The sequence below is a fragment of the Emericellopsis cladophorae genome (genome assembly GCF_022114955.1).
Source record: "Emericellopsis cladophorae strain MUM 19.33 chromosome Unknown NODE_9_length_645218_cov_115_098568, whole genome shotgun sequence".
In the NCBI taxonomy this organism is placed as follows: domain Eukaryota; kingdom Fungi; phylum Ascomycota; class Sordariomycetes; order Hypocreales; family Bionectriaceae; genus Emericellopsis; species Emericellopsis cladophorae.
Window position 1 is genome coordinate 24,370 of NW_026250934.1, and position 17,442 is coordinate 41,811.

General features: G+C 52.7%; 6 protein-coding genes across 6 annotated transcripts; 3 read left to right on the forward strand and 3 right to left on the reverse strand.

The window, feature by feature from the left end:
- Positions 1 to 44: 44 nt before the first annotated feature.
- On the forward strand, positions 45 to 1,492 carry J7T54_000573 (NADH dehydrogenase [ubiquinone] complex I; the record flags this gene model as incomplete). Its single annotated transcript, XM_051504407.1, has 3 exons — positions 45 to 204; positions 256 to 1,232; positions 1,283 to 1,492. The coding sequence occupies 3 exons, from the start codon at positions 45 to 47 to the stop codon at positions 1,490 to 1,492; spliced, it is 1,347 nt and encodes a 448-aa protein (XP_051363927.1).
- A 171-nt stretch (positions 1,493 to 1,663) lies between these two features.
- J7T54_000574 (alanyl-tRNA synthetase) lies at positions 1,664 to 4,642 on the reverse strand (the record flags this gene model as incomplete). The annotated part of the gene is made up of 3 exons (XM_051504409.1): positions 1,664 to 1,840; positions 1,893 to 4,504; positions 4,564 to 4,642. The coding sequence occupies 3 exons, from the start codon at positions 4,640 to 4,642 to the stop codon at positions 1,664 to 1,666; spliced, it is 2,868 nt and encodes a 955-aa protein (XP_051363928.1).
- Positions 4,643 to 5,125: 483 nt separating this feature from the next.
- On the forward strand, positions 5,126 to 5,806 carry J7T54_000575 (uncharacterized protein; the record flags this gene model as incomplete). The annotated part of the gene is made up of 1 exon (XM_051504410.1): positions 5,126 to 5,806. The coding sequence occupies one exon, from the start codon at positions 5,126 to 5,128 to the stop codon at positions 5,804 to 5,806; it is 681 nt and encodes a 226-aa protein (XP_051363929.1).
- Positions 5,807 to 8,906: 3,100 nt separating this feature from the next.
- J7T54_000576 (uncharacterized protein) lies at positions 8,907 to 9,170 on the reverse strand (the record flags this gene model as incomplete). Its single annotated transcript, XM_051504411.1, has 1 exon — positions 8,907 to 9,170. One exon carries the CDS (start codon positions 9,168 to 9,170, stop codon positions 8,907 to 8,909), a length of 264 nt encoding a protein of 87 aa, XP_051363930.1.
- Positions 9,171 to 12,944: 3,774 nt separating this feature from the next.
- Positions 12,945 to 15,569, reverse strand: J7T54_000577 (uncharacterized protein; the record flags this gene model as incomplete). The annotated part of the gene is made up of 4 exons (XM_051504412.1): positions 12,945 to 13,291; positions 13,342 to 15,300; positions 15,349 to 15,489; positions 15,542 to 15,569. The coding sequence occupies 4 exons, from the start codon at positions 15,567 to 15,569 to the stop codon at positions 12,945 to 12,947; spliced, it is 2,475 nt and encodes an 824-aa protein (XP_051363931.1).
- Positions 15,570 to 16,089: 520 nt separating this feature from the next.
- On the forward strand, positions 16,090 to 17,271 carry J7T54_000578 (Uracil-DNA glycosylase-like protein; the record flags this gene model as incomplete). Its single annotated transcript, XM_051504413.1, has 2 exons — positions 16,090 to 16,451; positions 16,497 to 17,271. 2 exons carry the CDS (start codon positions 16,090 to 16,092, stop codon positions 17,269 to 17,271), a joined length of 1,137 nt encoding a protein of 378 aa, XP_051363932.1.
- Positions 17,272 to 17,442: the final 171 nt, after the last annotated feature.

A 17,442-nucleotide genomic window follows, 5' to 3' on the forward strand; every position in this document is an offset into this window, starting at 1 on the left:
CAAGAACGTATGCTGGTCGCGCGCGGCCCTCTAAGGATCGGGGAATGAGGACAAACGAAAGTCGCTGGCAGCAGAGGTCCAACTTTCTGCCCGAGGACCGGTCCGGAGAGTTCGCAAAGTACCCGCAGTTGACGTCCGAGGATCTCAAGCTGCGAAGCCAAAGACCGCGCAAGGCCAAGATGCTAATGCGAGACTTTATAGAAGGTTTGATTTGCTCCCACTCAAGCCATTCGAGTAGCGCTGATGTTCTACTAGACAGCTTATACAACCCCAACTATGGCTATTTCTCGAAGCAAGCAGTCATCTTCAGCCCGGGGGACCCCTTCAACTTCCCAGCGATACGCGACGAGATCGAGTTCTCCGCCGAGCTGGGCCGCCGGTACACAGAGTTCGAAGATTCGCTCGACGAAAGTGAAGGCATCAACGCTACGCGACAGCTATGGCACACCCCGACAGAGCTGTTTCGACCCTACTACGGCGAGGCTATTGCGCGGTACCTCGTTTCGAACTATCGCTTACACACGTATCCCTACGACGACCTGCTCGTCTTCGAAATGGGCGCGGGAAGAGGCACGCTGATGCTCAATGTCCTAGACCACATTCGTGCTGTCGATCCTCAGGTGTATGCCCGGACAAAGTACAACATTATCGAGATTTCGCCTTCACTGGCCAAGATGCAGAATCACCACCTGCTCGAGACGGCCGAATCGCGCGGCCACGCGGAGAAAGTCGAGATTATCAACAAATCCATATTCGACTGGGATCAATATGTGCCTTCGCCATGTTTCTTCCTGGCCATGGAGGTCTTTGACAACTTTTCGCACGACGCGATCCGCTACGACATGGGCACGGACGAGCCCCTGCAAGGGCACGCCTTGGTCGACCAGGACAATGACTTTTACGAGTTCTACCTCCGCCAGCTTGACCCGGTCGCGGCGCGATTCTTCCGCATCCGCCACGCCGCGACGGCAGGGAAGTATCCTCGGCCGTACAGCACGAACCCCATGGTCCGGTACATGGCGGGCAAAATGCCATTCGCGGGCAACCTCTCGCAGCCAGAGTACATTCCCACGCGCCTCATGCAGTTCTTTGATGTGCTGGAAAAGTACTTTCCCGGTCACCGTCTGCTCAGCTCCGACTTTGACAGCTTGCCTCAGGCTATTAAGGGGCTGAATGCGCCGGTTGTCCAGACCAGATTCCAGCGGACCATGGTTCCAGTGTCCACGCCTCTGGTTCGTCTCATGGCAGAAAATGTGGCCAAGAAGATTGCTAACCATTGCAGGTCCATCAAGGCTACTTTGACATCCTCTTCCCCACAGACTTTAACATCACGGAAGCCATCTATCGAGCCATCACTGGCAAGCTGACTCGTGTCATGTCTCATGGCGACTTTATGCAGCGTTGGGCATACTTGGAAGATACCCAGACTCGAAGCGGCGAGAATCCACTGCTGTCACATTACCGCAACGCGAGCGTCCTGGTGACTGTGTGAGGCGCGCCTGTTGTCCACTAGGCCTGGGTACATAGAGGGACGGAGGACATACCCAATGAGACGCGGTGTATCAATAGATGCCATGGTTTTTACTTCATTGCATGGTAGTCTTTCCCTATCCTTGCCTTTCCGAATGCCCTTGCGCAACGTTCCCGTATACATCCAGATAGCTTACAACTTCAACTTCTCACTCAGCCATTTCGTGGCGGTCTCGACACCCTCGTCAATCGCCTCGGGCTTCGTACCCTGGCCCTGCCTTGAGGGCTCCTTGCCTCCTGAACGGCCACCGACGACCTCTGACACGGAGCCCGCCCATTGCTCAGCGGTCACACCTTGTGATGAGAGATGCTGTGTCTTTGTTAGTGACTGTTAGACATGAAACAGTGAACGAAAGACGTACCGAGCCAACGAAAACACCGTGCACGATGGCACCATCCTCCTTCGAGCCACCGAAAAGATAGACCGACTTCTCCTTGTCCTTGCCCTGGTAGTGCTTGACAACCTCTGTCAGAGCCTTGGCGTTTGCTCCGATGGGCAACCTGCCCACGAACCACTTGGCATCCTTGTTGTTCTCAAAGTGCTTGGCCACAGTGTCCAGAGCGGTCTTGACTTCGGCCTTCTGCCTCTTCTTCTGCTCAGCGACGTGCTCCGCGGTGACCTTTTGGAACCGCTTGTTGAGCCTGTCCTTGGTCAAGGTCGAGATGACCAGCTGGCTGAGGGCTTGCGACACCACCTTGATCTGCGCGTCCTTCTCGGGTCCGTAGGGAAGAACTTCGACGGCATCGATGCGCTTCTCAAACTCGACGGCTTCGCGCTGCACAGCGTGCGCAGTCTCGCCGGTGTAGGCGATGATGCGGCGGATGCCCTTGGCGATACCCGACTCTTCAACAATGACGAGATCCTTGATGAGGCCAGTCTTCTCGACGTGGGTGCCACCACAGAACTCGACGCTGTACTGGCGCCACTCTGGCTTCTTGGGCTCGGCGAGCATGGTGTCAATGTCCATGCCGATCGAGACAACACGGACCGGATTGGGGTAGGTCTCGCCAAAGACAGCACGGACACCCTCAATCTCGCGGGCCTGCTCGAGATCAACATCCTTGGAGTAGATCTGTTGGTCCTTGCGAATGTCCTCGTTGGACATTTTCTCAATCTTCTCCAATTCCTCAATCTTGACCTGCGCCTTGTGTGAGAAATCAAAGCGGAGCTTCTCGTGATCCACGAGAGAGCCCTTCTGGTTGATATCGTCACCGAGGACCTCACGGAGGGAGTGGTTCAGTACGTGAGTGCCGCTGTGGTTGTTGCGGATGGGGGCGCGACGCAGCTCCTCGTACTCGCAGATGACCTCCTCGCCTTGTGAAAGGGCACCGTACTCGACGTAGCCACAGTGGAGGATATAACCACCGTAGTTCTGAACGTCCAGCACCTTGAACTCGGTGACACCGTCGATCACGAGGCGTCCAGTATCGGCCACTTGACCACCAGACTCAGCGTAAAAGTTGGTCTTGTCCATGACCAGGCCGAGGGGGGTCTTCTCGGCAACATCCTTCGTTGACTTGAGGAAGTTGTTGCCATCGAAGATTTGCAGAACCTTGGCCTTCACGTCTCCCTTGATAAACTTGGGCTCGTCATCTGTCCGGGCCACCTTCAACTGCGAGTCGAGCTCAGAAATGCGGTGCACATCGAGCTTGGGGAATTCCTGCACGGACTCCTTAACAACCTTGCTGGCTTCCTTGGCCTTCTGCTTGGCAGCCTCCACCTCAGTCTCGTCAATATCCAAGCCGCGCTCCTCAGCCATCAGTTTCGTGAGATCGACAGGGAAGCCAAACGTGTCGTACAGCCTCCATACGAGGTCGCCGGCGAGCTTCTGGGACCCCGCCTTGGCCTCGGCAGCAGCATATTTCTCAAACTGCACCTCTCCACGATCCAGCGTGCGAGCGAAAGCATCCTCTTCCTCATCGAGTATTTCTTTGAGGTCTTGTTGTTTCTTGATCAGCTCGGGGAATTCCTTGCCCTTCTGCTCCACAAGAGCTGGCAGGATGCCTGAGAAGAACTGGCCAATCTCAGCACCAAGATACTTGCGACCGTAGCGGAGACCGCGGCGCAAGACACGGCGCACGACGTAGCCACGTCCGTCGTTGTTGGGAACGGCGCCGTCAACGATGGCAAAGGATAAGGTTCGGATGTGATCCGCAACCACTCGGTAGGCCATGTCAATGCCATCGACATCGTCCTTTTCGTACTTGTCGGTATACGGCCTGGCACCGGTGACTTCTTGGATCTTGGCAAACAGCGGTGTCCAGCAGTCAGTGGCGTAGTTGGAGGGCGCGTCCTGCAGAACGGCCACCAGACGCTCATATCCTAGACCCGTGTCGACGTGCTGGGCTGGTAGGGGCTTCAGACTCTTGTCGGCCTGACGATCGTACTGGATGAAAACGAGGTTCCAAATCTCAATGACCATGGGGTCATCCATGTTCACAAGCGAGGCAGCATCACGTCCACCAATCTTGTCGTAGTGGATCTCGCTGCAAGGACCGCATGGACCCGTCTCGCCCATCTCCCAAAAGTTATCCTTCATGTTGCCGGGCAGGATGCGGCTATCGGGGACACCAATCTTACGCCAGAAGTTCTTGGCCTCATTGTCAGGCTCGAGCCCGAGCTCGGCATTTCCCTCAAAGTATGTTACGTAGAGTCGGGTCGGATCGAGGCCGTAGACGCGGGTCAGGAGATCCCAGGACATTTCGATGATACCCTCCTTGAAATAGTCGCCGAATGACCAGTTGCCCAGCATCTCGAAGAATGTGTGGTGGTAGCTGTCCTTGCCGACATCGTCGAGGTCGTTGTGCTTGCCACCGGCGCGAATGACCTTTTGCGAATCGACGGCACGTTTCAGGTCGGCAAACGGATGGCTCTTTTCGACGGTCCCGAGGAAGATGGGCTTGAACTGGTTCATGCCAGCATTGGTGAAGAGCAGGGAGGGATCGTTGACGGGCACCACGGGACCAGAGGGCACTGCGAAAAAAAAGTCAGTGGAAGCTGATCGGCTTCGGCGTGGAGGGGTCGAGCCATACCAATTGTATGATCTCTCTCATTGAAGAAATCGAAGAAAGTCTTGCGGACTCGCGCCGCAGGCCATTCTGTATCGGCCATCTTGGACGTCGCTGTGAAGAGGCGCTTCTGGGTAGTCGTTGCGTGTATGGCCCGGCGCAGAATCTTGGATGGCAACGGTTGCGATGGTGGTGGTGTTGCTGTTGGACTCCAAGTTCCAGGTCTTTTTGGCGGGGGAGGGGGGATTCGGGTTCGGATTTGCGATAGCGGAGACAAGGACGTGATGGTGACTCCTCCTGCGGCAGATGCCGCCTGTGCAGCGGCTGCAGCTCCTGCCCCAGTGCAGCAGGCAGCTCGGGTCGCTCGAAAATGATGGAAAGTTCGACACGCATCGCTCTTGCCAACTCTGCTGCATCCCCAGCCCGCGACGCGGGTCCGACCCATTCCATGCATCATTCTCCTCTCGCAATCGTCTATCTATAAATCGAACATTGCCGTCTCTCGTCGCACACGCCTTCTCGAGATGACGCTGAGTATGCAAGCGATGAAAAGGAGGGAAGAAAGTTGACCTCTGACTGCTGAAAGATGATGCTGCTGCACGGGTCCGCCATGCAATCTCCCCGGCACCTTGGTGCGCCTTTCGCAACCACTGCGACGCCAACCACCAACGTACCGAATACTTCCACAACCACAAATGAGCCTTCTGCATCGTCGAGTCGCAAGCGTAAAGCCGAATCGCAACCTGATGAACGTCTGGTCAAGCGCCTCGGGCGCCTCAATATCGAGAAGGATGGCTCCAAGCTCTACGTACCGGTCGAGAATCCGACACAGTTCCAGTCGGGATCAGCGCATGTGGAAGAGGCTACCGATCCCATGGCCGTCGACGACTCAAAACACAAAGTCTACATCTACAATCTCGACGACGAACTGTCGTCATCCGACACAGAAAGCGAAGACCGGCTCGTCTTCTTGCCAGACATTGATCGTCATTTACGGCAGAACCGCATACCACCCCATATACTAGCGAACAGCGAGGGCGAGCTCGCGGGCATGCAGATGGTGCTCTACAGCGACCCAAAATCACTCAGCGTCCCCGAGAGCAAGGACAGCGTCCGCAAGGCGATCATCGAGGCACGACAGAGGTTGAGAGATCAGCAAGGGGGCAAGATGGAGGCTACTGACAGCGTACACTCCCCAACGGTGGGCGGCCCCAATACGAATGCTGCGCCGATGCAAACTGACGCGGAGGCCATGGACTTGGATTGACGCCTCGTTGTATGGCTGTTGCGAATTACTGACATTTATGAGCCGGCGTTTGGTACAGACCGCAATATGAGTGTTCCAATGGGACTCATGTATCAAGTGGGATCAATTGCCTTTGAACTCTTTTCGGATTCAATAGAAGGTTTGACTCGCTTCAAAATTGATGTCTTCGTTGGTGCTCATTGTGCCCCCATCTGCTCCGTGTCTTGAAGCCGCAATTAGGCATTATTTGATCAAAACCATTCCGGCTACTCTTCTAAGTCAAATTCCCCTTTGTCAACTAAGTCAACAAACCGCACAGGATCGCAAGATGGGACAAACTCCGACGGCAAATCATGTTAGATCTGCTATGCTGCGAGCCTACATTATTACGGTCAAGAACGTGGTGAAGATGCTCTGCAGCGTAATCGGTCATCTAAACGAATCCAAGATCAGCCGTCCCCAACAAGTATTTGGAAACTTGGGTTAGCATATAAGCAGGCCTTCCAGCATTTCAACGTTCTACTTTGAGAGTATCCCTTTCCATGAAATCCAACATCAAGCAACAGGACAAAAGTGTGATGATACAAGTACCTGTAATCAACCAGCTCTTTTCCCATCTTCAACATGCACACCCTATTCAACGTCAAAGAATCAGAGTGACAGCAATATCTTAGTGCACTTAGCGACATGGATCCACTGAAACAATGTGATGTTGCCATTGTGTTTTACCAAGGTTTGAACTGTGGCGATTATCTAGAGCTCCAATGTGCCAGCATCAACCAGACAAAGACGTCTGTCACCTCTGCCAAACCTGGGTCTTCCTTCATAGTGACAGAGATACATCGGGTCAACAGACCATCTTTCTCGTTCTCAAACAATAGTCAAAAGATGCATTTCAAGGTCTCCAAAACAATCATTTTGTATGTTGTGCCTCGCTTGGGTGTTTGATTAAACAACGCTGAGGGGGTCGAGACCTATTTTTACTGTGTCTATACCACTAACAAACAATTCTTCCCGGTACCTCATGCTCACATGTCACTGCTTCCAACATTGCTGCCGCCGTGACTTTTTCCTTCAGCATAGAACATGATCGCCGTCCATTGGAATCAATCCAAATATCCATTCCTTGTGTAGAATTCGTATGTGTAGAGCAGACTGCATGGACCCCTCGACGAACTTGACTAGATGATGGACCCGCAACCCTAGTTTCGACAGCAGCGAATGTCAAACCTTAGCATGTACCTCGTGAAAGATAGAACAGTATGATGCACTTACAATGAAAGGCATTCTGAATGTCCGATGCGTCTCCCATTAGCTTCGTTCTGATCAATGAACGAATTACCAGGCGGCGGCACCACGTGGAGGAACGGAGACGACTTTGCCACCCGACCCCGAAGGGCCAGACTTTCCGCCATTGAAGACCAGGCGCCCAGCCAGTATCATGAGGCTTCCGCCTGGTTTAATGAGCAAATGCCCGGTATGAGAGAAAGATAGGCTCCCGCCGGATGTGTGATGAGCAAGTGCCCGGTATGAGAGGAAGATAGGCTTCCGCCGGGTGTGTGATGGGCGCTTGGTCAATGAGTGCGGAATCAAGATGGCGCATTGGCAATGGTTGCCTGTAACGCGCGCCTGGCTTCTCCGAGAGACTCCTTGATCCGAGGAAACTTAAGCTTGCCGTTGTCTGGAATGGCCATTCGATCGTTATGGAAGTATGGCAGGTCTTAGGTATTGTCAGTCGCGGTTCTGAGTCAAAGTTCAAGTAGACATGGACTCACCATCAGCCACTCGGGCTCAGCGGCTGTGACAACTTCCAGAGTTTGGCAAACTCCAGTCGAGACAAAGCTGGTCTAGACAATCCACTCTCGCTGCTTTGATGCTATACTTGTCTGGTTGTGGTTATGGTTGTGCAGGTTGAGAACAACATCAAAGTGAGAACAATCTGATGGCCAAAAAAATATTCTTGCCTCAAGGCAAAGAGTGACTCATTGCTTTCTCGGGTAAACAAAAGTGCTGCCTGGTCCGGAACGTTAGTGGCGTCTAAGAGAACAGATGAACAGCACAGTGGAGCGAAGTTGTTGCAAGTTTCCAGGGCGACAGTAACTCTCACTCTTGGGAGCTACTTGGTTAGCAGTTATTCAAGTAACCCTAACGAGGAAGAGAGATTACTCAAAACGCAATGACCTTGTTTGAAAAGCGAGATTGTGCTTGGACCACCGAACATGAAGCTTGCACACGCATCACCTTTGCCTGGATCAGTCAGTCGCTTATACAACTTCACGGTTTTCATATCAAGAAAGAACAGATTGCCAATATTGATCATCACAATACCTCTGATGTTGATTGATCAATGATTTCTTTGGTGCTAGCATGAGGTCAGACAGTCGCCTGTTTATTCAGGCGGGAAGATTTCAACGCCGTCTTTTCGATACATCAGGCCGGTTCATCAAATGCAGCATTGTGGTTATATGTCGCATGTCTAAAGCATGGCCTGCACATTTGTGCTCGTATTAACTGTGACGTAAAAAGGAAGGGGGGCGGCGCTTGCTGCGATTAGCATCCAGACGAGACTTGGTTTAGGGGACTCTCTTGACGCACGAAACAGACCTATTATCAAATCAGGCTGTGTTCGATATCCATTTTTACATTAAAGGGGCACTTGCTATGGGTATTTCTCAGACGGATTGCTTTAGATTCGGTCAACTTGTTCAGCTCGGTGCCAAAGTCAATCCATTTTGCGCCCTCCCCGACCTCGAGTAAGGGCGCCAGATGTGGACCGGTAGCCTCGTGCAGATATTATCGCCAGTTTTTGTGTTTTTTTTTTGTGACAGCTAAGGACTTTGAAGCAGGCTTGTGATATTTTCGTAGCGTTCTCGAACAGCGGGAGCGAAGCCAATAGTACCCCTGAAGTCAATATTGCACGGCAGGGAAAGGTTGTAAGTATCATGGTCAACCAATAGTGGAATTTTCTTCCTTTCAATGTATAGCATTCGATACCTTAAGAGAATCAAAGACCATTGAACAAAGTTGCCGGCAGGTTTGGGCCAAAGTTCAACCACCATGTCGCATTTCCCTAGCCAATCGTGGTTGGCTCTCGTAAAAGCATCATTCCTTCTCATTGTATTCAGTTCATCATGTCGAAATCATGGCGATCGGGGAAGAGCACATTGTTGGTCATTTCCACAACATTATCCTCGTTCCAGAGCATGAGACCCGTTACCCATTGCCCGGCCTCCCATACGTCATGCACTCTCGCCCGGCTCATGTGCGCTCTCTCACCCCTGTCACTCCGGTTGGCAAAGCCGGGCTCAGGGTGCCCAAGTAAGATCTTTCGCTGCCATGTCATGTAGAGAGCGTTGCCCTGCGTGAGCGGGCAACTCAAGAGCATGGCCGTTCCCTCCGAGGAAGAATCAAGGGGCGCGCATCAAGATACAATGAATTAGTCCCCCGCCTGCAGAGGTAAAAGCCGAATCAAAGCCTGCGATAGATACAGGTATCAATATAACGCATCGGTATTTTCCGGTCTTGCAGCCAGTCCGGCACCTGGTATTTTGGGACAAGCTGCTGGTTGCATGAATTCTCAGCAGAGAGGAAGTCCGAGCTGTTGTTCGTGGGCCTCACAAGGGCAAAGGATGCGCTTTTTCAGCACTGCAACGAGTCCATCTGCACTGCAGTCATCAGTGACATCGTTCAACCTTATGTTAAGTATAGAACTTGTGCCTTTCCTATTGATGGGTACTATTTTCCGTGAGCGAGAAATATGGGGTGTCAGCGAGGCAGAACTTGATCGGTAGTCGAATCGAACGACTATTTCTAAACGAGGCTTGAAAGTAACAACCCGACCTTGGGATTGGGCTTTGGCCCGGTATCGTGTTTAATCGGCCGCAGCCGGTGGACGTTGGCCCGGTGTCACTTTGCCATCGCCAGTCGATTTGGGAATACGCATTGCCACTTGCCTTGGGATCCTTCTTGTAGTGCGCCTTGGAGCGATGGATCTTGTCGGACAGGGTCTGGACAGGTTTGCCTCCCAAGATCTTTCGACCCAAGGTCGAGGTAAACACTTCCACATTTCCGTCCTCGTCAGCAAGCTCTAAAGGAGGAAGGTCATACGATAGGCGTGCCTTTGGGAGGCGGCATTTGATAGTCTCTGCGTTCCACCATCTCAGGCCGGACAGCGTGACCATATAGCTGCTAGTCGATAGATTCATCGTACCCACCCTAACCGACGCACACTCCGCGTGGTCTTAGGTGTATCAGAGTGAGCGACCTGGAGGTTGCGGAGCGGGATTCTGTGGCCTCCGAGCCGTTCTCCCACGGGACATAACTCTTCGAAAGATTCTTAACATCTTCGTCAGCCCTATCTAGACCGATGAGGCAACCAGGCTTCCAGATCTCCTTGCCTGGCGTCGAGAGGCTATGTTCGGCGTACTCGTTAGCATACTTAAGGAAGCGGTCCGTATCTCTGAGCGGATTATCGTAGACGAAAACGTCCTTAGGCCGACGTATCTTACGCTCATCTCGCCAACCTTTTTCTTTAGACTCTCGACACAAAGGTAGTGCGCACTAGACTTTCTAACCTTCGGTCTTAAGAGCGGAAACTTGGTCCTCTAGAACAGCCCGGTATTGTGTCTAGCTGTCTTTATCGTCGTCGAGCTCGAGGAACATTTATACAAACAGCTTACCGGCCTTTGGGAGTAGATCGGTCGGGACCTCGAGTTCTTTTCGATCTATTATCACTCTTATCGCGGTAGCTTAGCGAATCCTTTTCGCGGTATGAACAATCAGTGGCTGTATTATATACTAAGTCCTCCCCGGTAGTTACCGGTCAGGATATAGTCGAGCATCTGGTAGTCCCTGCTGAGATATTCCCGCGTGTGTCGCCTCGCGGTGCGCGCAAAAGGTATCGAAATTATCGTCGGGCTTTCTGTCGTCTTTAGGGTCTTTTCCTGTGTAATCTCTCATTATAAGGCTCCATTCCTCGCTATCACCGATGTTAATATTAGCTTAGGGGCTTATGGTGCTGGATCAGGCGTTGATAGATGCTGATCCTTTTAAGTTATTGATTCTTATATAATAAGGGTCATGAGCTTGATGAGCAGTCCTTATAGTTGCGTTGTGTTGCTGGTTTTGAGTGTTTGTGGGTTCAGATTTGAATTGAAGTGAGTTATAGGGTTTGATGAAAATTTGAAACGGGGGCGATGGGAATACCCCAAATTCTGGCCTTCAGTGATTACCTCAGAAAGTGTTATTTAAATTTCAGCTCACTTTGAGATCAACTGATGTGTTGGGATCGCCAGTGGTCTCGAAACGCACAACCAACACAATCAGCACCACGAATATAGAGTTAATACCTAGGGTCATGCGTTTGTCCATACAAAAATAAATTCTGTGCAGAAGTACGCACCAATGTCTGACGTCTTATTATTACTGGGATTTATGAGCCGGCGTTGGTCGACTGACCAGAGTTGGAGTATTCAATAAAAGCACCCGATATGGAACCAACCATTCTTGCCTTTGTTTCAAATAATCAATTGAGGTTCTGGCTCAATTCGCTGTCAAAGTCTCGTCGGTATCACATATAAGCAGCTTAAAGTTGCATATCTTTCTATAGCACTATGTAGTCTCTGGGCCATGTGGTGCTCACAGGCGAACGCAGTTGCGGATGGTCATATTGATCGCGTATTACTCGGGGCTCTGTAGACCACAAACTTTTTCGAGTTATGTATTAGAGCTACTAGTCTTAAGCTGTGCTTCCGAACGGTCTTGACGATCATGATGCCGACAATCATGGCGCGGCATCCTCACGTCCTCAGAGCGGACGCTTCCAACTGGTTCTCAAGCCACTGCCATGTTTTTACAAAGAGGATCAAGACCGCGTTTCCTCTATACTCGTCGGTCCATCTGCTCCTAGAGTGTATAGGTCTGTCCAAACAAAGCCACTCTCCATAGTGTGGAAACGAGTCAATCCGGCGGGTGTGCGCTGGCATCATCGGAACACATCATGGGACGCTCGTAGGTATTTGGGCGTGATGTATACCGTCAAGCGGTGGCCCTACAAATAGAGGAGCTGGAACTGACGTGTCCATCCGGATGGGGCATGCCTCCCGCCTCCGCTTCACGAGTATGGGGTCTTCGTGCTTCCTCACGTATTGCATCGCGGCAATAGCGAGAGCGAGAAGAACAACCGCAATGCCGAGTATTAGGATCGCAGCGTACACGCAGCTGGTATCAGGATCTGGAACGCCTCCCATCGCTGGAAGTTTGCTGCGCTGCCAGCAGGCTCCAGCTTGGAATTTAGGTCTCCTCAAAGCTGTCCGCTGACGCGATGGTCGGACACTGCGACTATCAAGTTCTTTGACATTGTATTCGTGGCATGTCTCGACACTAGAATCGCTCGCCTCGAGATTTTGTAGAAGATGGTGCAACGAGGTGCTGTGATCTTGGGGAAAGATCTAGCTCGCAATCAGCATGACTGGCAAATGCTTCTTGTGAGGGTGCCTCACGGTGAATGCTTCTGGGTGTTTGGTAGGCGTCATTTCGATAGTACTGAAGACTCCTAGTTAATAGATCTTTCTTTAGGAATTCGGATTGGTGTCGTGGGATCCTCAGCGAGCTGCTTCTCAAGCGATGGTAGGGTTTGTTGTGTTCAGGGGCAGGAGTAGGGCAGTGCTGAGTACCGACCTGGTGGTGCTGATGCTAGTAAAAGATGGTGATAGTGCTGTTTGCTTAGTTGAGGAGGAATGCTTTCAAGTGTTCCTAATGCGGGATGGGATGTTTCTCGAAAAAGCGCCTCGTGGAGGACACTCTTCGATAAGGGTAGTCTCGCCCACAGAGAACGAGCAGCAGAACCTTCGGAAAGGACGCATTTGCCGTGAAAACAGCTTCACCCATGTCTGTAAAGATTCGAGCATCTTGCTTAGGTAAGGTAGATACAGGTACCATCTCGGGGAACTTGTCCAGCACTTTGTGCCTTGAAAGTCTGTTTTGTTGAAGGTCGGCCGATGCTGTGGGCTCGTCGCATTACAGACACAAAGACATGCATTTGACCACCCGTGGAAAAGTACCTTTTGTGTACGCCCATCAAGATCTATACTTCAAAGCCCCAAACGCTCAAACGCCTCTTAGTCAACAAAAGCCATGCATCTTGCCGTTCCTCGTCATGCTACAAGCCCATGCCTCCACCAGCCCATCCTGCGAACCCGTTGCCAGGCGCAGGTTGCGCAGGAGGCGGCATTGGTGGAAGCCCCTGCTCTCTCCGCCTCTCGTCCTCGCGCTGCGCGTGCGCTTGTTGTAAACGTTGCCTCCACCACAGCAAGAAGATCAATGCGGTCATCACACCGAGAATCAGGATACTCTCAACGATACCGGCATCGTCATACTCGCCATCGCCGCCATCCATGGTATCGTCAAAGTAATCGTCGTAGTAGCCGTCCTCGTCGTAAATATAGTCATCGCCCTGGTCGATAAAGTGCGCGATCCAATCGGACAGTGACCAGTCTTTGCGTGCGTCTGCAAAAAGTCAGTATGGCTCTTGGCTGGGGAGTGAAGACGGGACGTACTGGGCTCCTCCTGGATGCCATGTATTTCGCCGTGGGTGAGTGTGTTCCAGGCGCTGCGGACTCGGAGCTTGAGCAGACTCAGAGTGACGGGCAGGTAAGCCTCCTTGTTCACCATGAGAGCGTGGTCGTAGTAGCGCTTGGCGAGGTGATAATCTTGCTTCAACCCAACGCCGTGCTCATGCATCCAGCCAAGGTTGTACAGAGCTTGCGCGCTCTGGGAGTGGTCGGAAGCAGACGTGTAGCATTGCACAGCTTTGCTAATGTCCTTCTCTGTGCCAATGCCGTGATAGTAGTAATCTCCCATCTTCACCATGGAGTCAATGTTGGACTGCCTCGATGATCTGGTCCACTGCACCAGGGCGAGTGCCGAGTTGTTCAGTAGTCCACCGTGTGGCTTACTACCGCTGATGCGTTGGCGCAAGTAGTTCACGGCTGGAAGCTGGGTGTTTCCCCAGTCCAGCATGTACGCCACATTGGTTTGAGCTCTCTCGTATCCTTGCTCCGCGGCAAGCAAGTAGCCAAGAAAGGCAGTCTCGTAGTCTCCCGCTTCGTAGGCAACATTGGCGTCCGCCCACGATGATACCAGCGGCTCGGCCTTCTCCGCCACGCTCTTGTAGTAACTGAGAGAAATTGCACAAATCTTCTCGCGTCCTACGCTATGGTGTACCATCTCGGCCAAATGGTAGTTGGCTTCAATGTTGCCGTACCGAGCCGCGAGCTCGAAGTAATTGTTTGCCACTCGCAGGTCCTCCGTTGACCCTTGATCTAGGTGGAGTCGGCCCATCTCGACCTGTGCTGGCGCAAAGTCCTGGTCGGCAGCCACCTTGAGCAGGCTCATCGCTTTCTGTATCCTGACCTTGCCAAGGTAGCCATGCAGGTGCATCAAGCCAAGACCATATTGAGCAAGGGGGTCGCCGTTGGTGATGCCACGTTCAAACCATATTCTCGCCTTGTCGAAATCCTGGGAGACCCCCTCACCACGCAAGTACATGCGCCCGAGATATGCTGCCGCTTTGCATGCAGTCTTTTCGATGCCGGGCTTGTAATTTTCGACGATGCGTCCGTCTCGCTTCCAGTAGCGCGTAGTGACAGCCCAAAAGTATTTTCGCGCCATGTCGAGATTTCTCTCCAAGCCGCGCTGCCCTTCGTAGTAAATTCTACCCAGGTTGAAGGCCGCCTTGTAGTCGCCCTTTTGGGACATGAGGTCCAGGTATTCAATAACATCTCCAATCGCAGCGTTCTGATCTGAGTTGAGGTTCGGCCGGAAGGCGTTGATACCTGCGCTGGATGCGCTTGCGCCTTCGCCATACACGCCACCGTCGTCGTCGGCAATGCGCCATCCTTGTACAACCCAGGTGCGACCTCCCGGCGGCCCTGACCTATACCACTCGATGGCCTTGTCCGCCACGCGCTTGTAGTGAGCAACAGCCTTATCACAACTTTTGATGGCCCCAATTCCAGCAAAATGTCGATACGCCACGGCCATCTCAGACCTCGGGCTGCCTCCCGCCGCTGCGAACGTGTGATGCAGCAAAGCTTTCGCCTGATCAGGCGCAACTACGCCGGCGAGGCCAGTCGAATAGTACACCCCCAGCATGTACTGCGCCGTAGCATTGCCGTACTTCTCGGCGTGTGATTCGTACAGCTGGAAAGCCTTGTTGAGGTCGCGCGGGTGATTGTAGTAGCCAAAGAAGTTCATGTCTGCCAGCAAGTATAGCGCATCGGAGCTATTCGCAGCAACAGCATCTTCAAGAGCCTTGGTCGCCTCTGCCAAAGTGCCGCTAACACCAGTCTGGTGATGGTGGTGATGGCTAGAGGGCGCCGAGGCTGGCCCAGTCGGCAGGGTCTTGAGAACATATTGCAGCGCTGTCGAGAATATGCTCGTATCTTTCGGGCTTTGCATGTTCATTCTCGGAATACTTCGCAGAAGCCTCATGGCTGCGTTGTAGTGGTTGGCGCCTAGTGAATAGTCAGAGTCTGCCAGCACTTTGGTTGGGCGCCGCAAACCGTAGTCGCCATGATGCTGTCCGTCTGGATGGTAGTCAACAGCAGGCTTCACATCCTTTCCGGTCTGCCTGGTGTTCGGCTTCTTGTCCGTGAACGGTAATCCCCAGTTGGCACCCAAGACTGCCGTGGCTTGCAGCAGCACTGCGATGATGGTCAGCAACGGGAGAATGGGGAAGCGTGGCATGCGACCTACCGAGTAGCCATGGTATGAGTTTCGCCATGGCGGACTAAATGCTAGACGGCGGCGCTGCAATAGGACGAAGCTAACGGAAAGAATTAAACATGGCTCACGTTCCCCGGACGATAAGATTGTTGAACCTCAATCTTCAACCCTGTTCTCGCGGGGACCGCCGATGATGGCAAGCTGTCCTAATTGCATCAGCAAGCTGTATGCGCAGGGGTACTTGTGGCTAGTGGAGTGGGTACGTACCGAACGAGAAGACTGGACAGCTGCGCCACATCCCACGCTTGACGCGGTCGTGGATGCTTAACGCGACTAAGGCACGCGACTAAGTGCATCTCAGCCGTCATCACTCAAAAAGCTGGTTTCTTCTGTCAAACATGAAAGGCAGCCCCTGCAACTGACAATTGGTAAATTTGACCAGACCATCAGCCTGCTAAAAAAAAAATCTGTTGATCAAAATACATTTTCCATCTTCCTTCAGAGCTCTCCTCACGCGTCAGGGCCTAGCTCACATCACCAGCCATCGGTTCAACCACTACGACACATCGAGACGCGCGATGTCCAACCTCAAGCGAAAAGCGGGCGGCGCAGCTGAAGGAAACGACTCGAAAAAGCCAAAGGCAAATGGCAGCATCACCTCGTTCTTTGGAGCTCCCAAAGTTGCTGCTCCAAGCACAAACGCAGCAAACGTCCGTGGGCCGTCAAGTCCCAGCTTTGACAAGCAGAAATGGGTGGATAGCCTGAAGCCGGAGCAGCGTGAGCTCTTGAAACTCGAGATTGACACTTTGCATGAGAGCTGGCTGGCCCAGTTGAAAGATGACATTGTCACGAAGGAGTTTCTGGATCTCAAACGGTTCCTGGCGGCCGAGACCAAGGCCAAGAAGAAGTGGTTCCCTCCAGCAGAGGATGTGTACTCCTGGTAAGAAGCCTAAACAATGTCTAGTAGCTCCTCTTACGCCTTCAGGTCCCGTCACACCCCGTTTGACCAGATCAAGGTAGTCATCGTGGGCCAAGATCCCTACCACAACGACAACCAGGCCCATGGCATGGCTTTCTCTGTCCGACCTCCCACGCCCGCTCCGCCCTCGCTGCGCAACATGTACATCGCTCTAAAGAAGGATTACCCTACTTTCACCGACCCACCGAATCGAGGTGGACTGCTGACACCTTGGGCGGACCGGGGTGTTCTATTGCTCAACACTTGTCTGACAGTGAGGGCCCACGAAGCCTTCTCCCACGCGAATCGTGGGTGGGAAAGGCTCACGCAGAAAGTACTCGACCTTGTCGCCAAGAAGAGGACAAGTGGTGTCGTCTTCATAGCGTGGGGCACACCAGCTGGCAAGAGGGTGCAAAAGATTGATCGGAAGAAGCATCTGGTGCTGAATAGCGTGCATCCCAGTCCGTTGAGCGCGTCTAGAGGATTCTTCGACTGCAAGCACTTCAAGTTGGCAAATGAGTGGCTCATATCGCGGTACGGGCCGGACGGTGAGATCGATTGGGCCCTGACGCCCGGCAATACCACCAAGGCGCCGCCCCCGGTCCAGAAAGATGCCGACAAGCAAAACAAGGGATCGGGCGGGTTGGAAGAGGCGGAAATTGAGAGTGGTGATGAAGAGGCGCTGGAAGAGGCCCTCAAGCTGGCGGAAAACAAAATGGAGGAGGCCAAGATGAAAGCCGCCAAAAAGGAGCACGCTGTCGACGGTGGTGTAAAGGAGGATGATAAGTCATCTCCGGTTTGATTTCAAAGGTGTATTCCTCCAGGGCGGACTCTGCAATTGTATTAGGCGTTGCAGGCATCAGATGAGCGTAAACGATTCTTCTTAATCATATCCTTGACTTCTCTTCGGCATCGTCCCAATCTCCTGTGTTCAGCTTCGCCAAGTCAATGTCGTAGTGTTCAGCGACCTTAA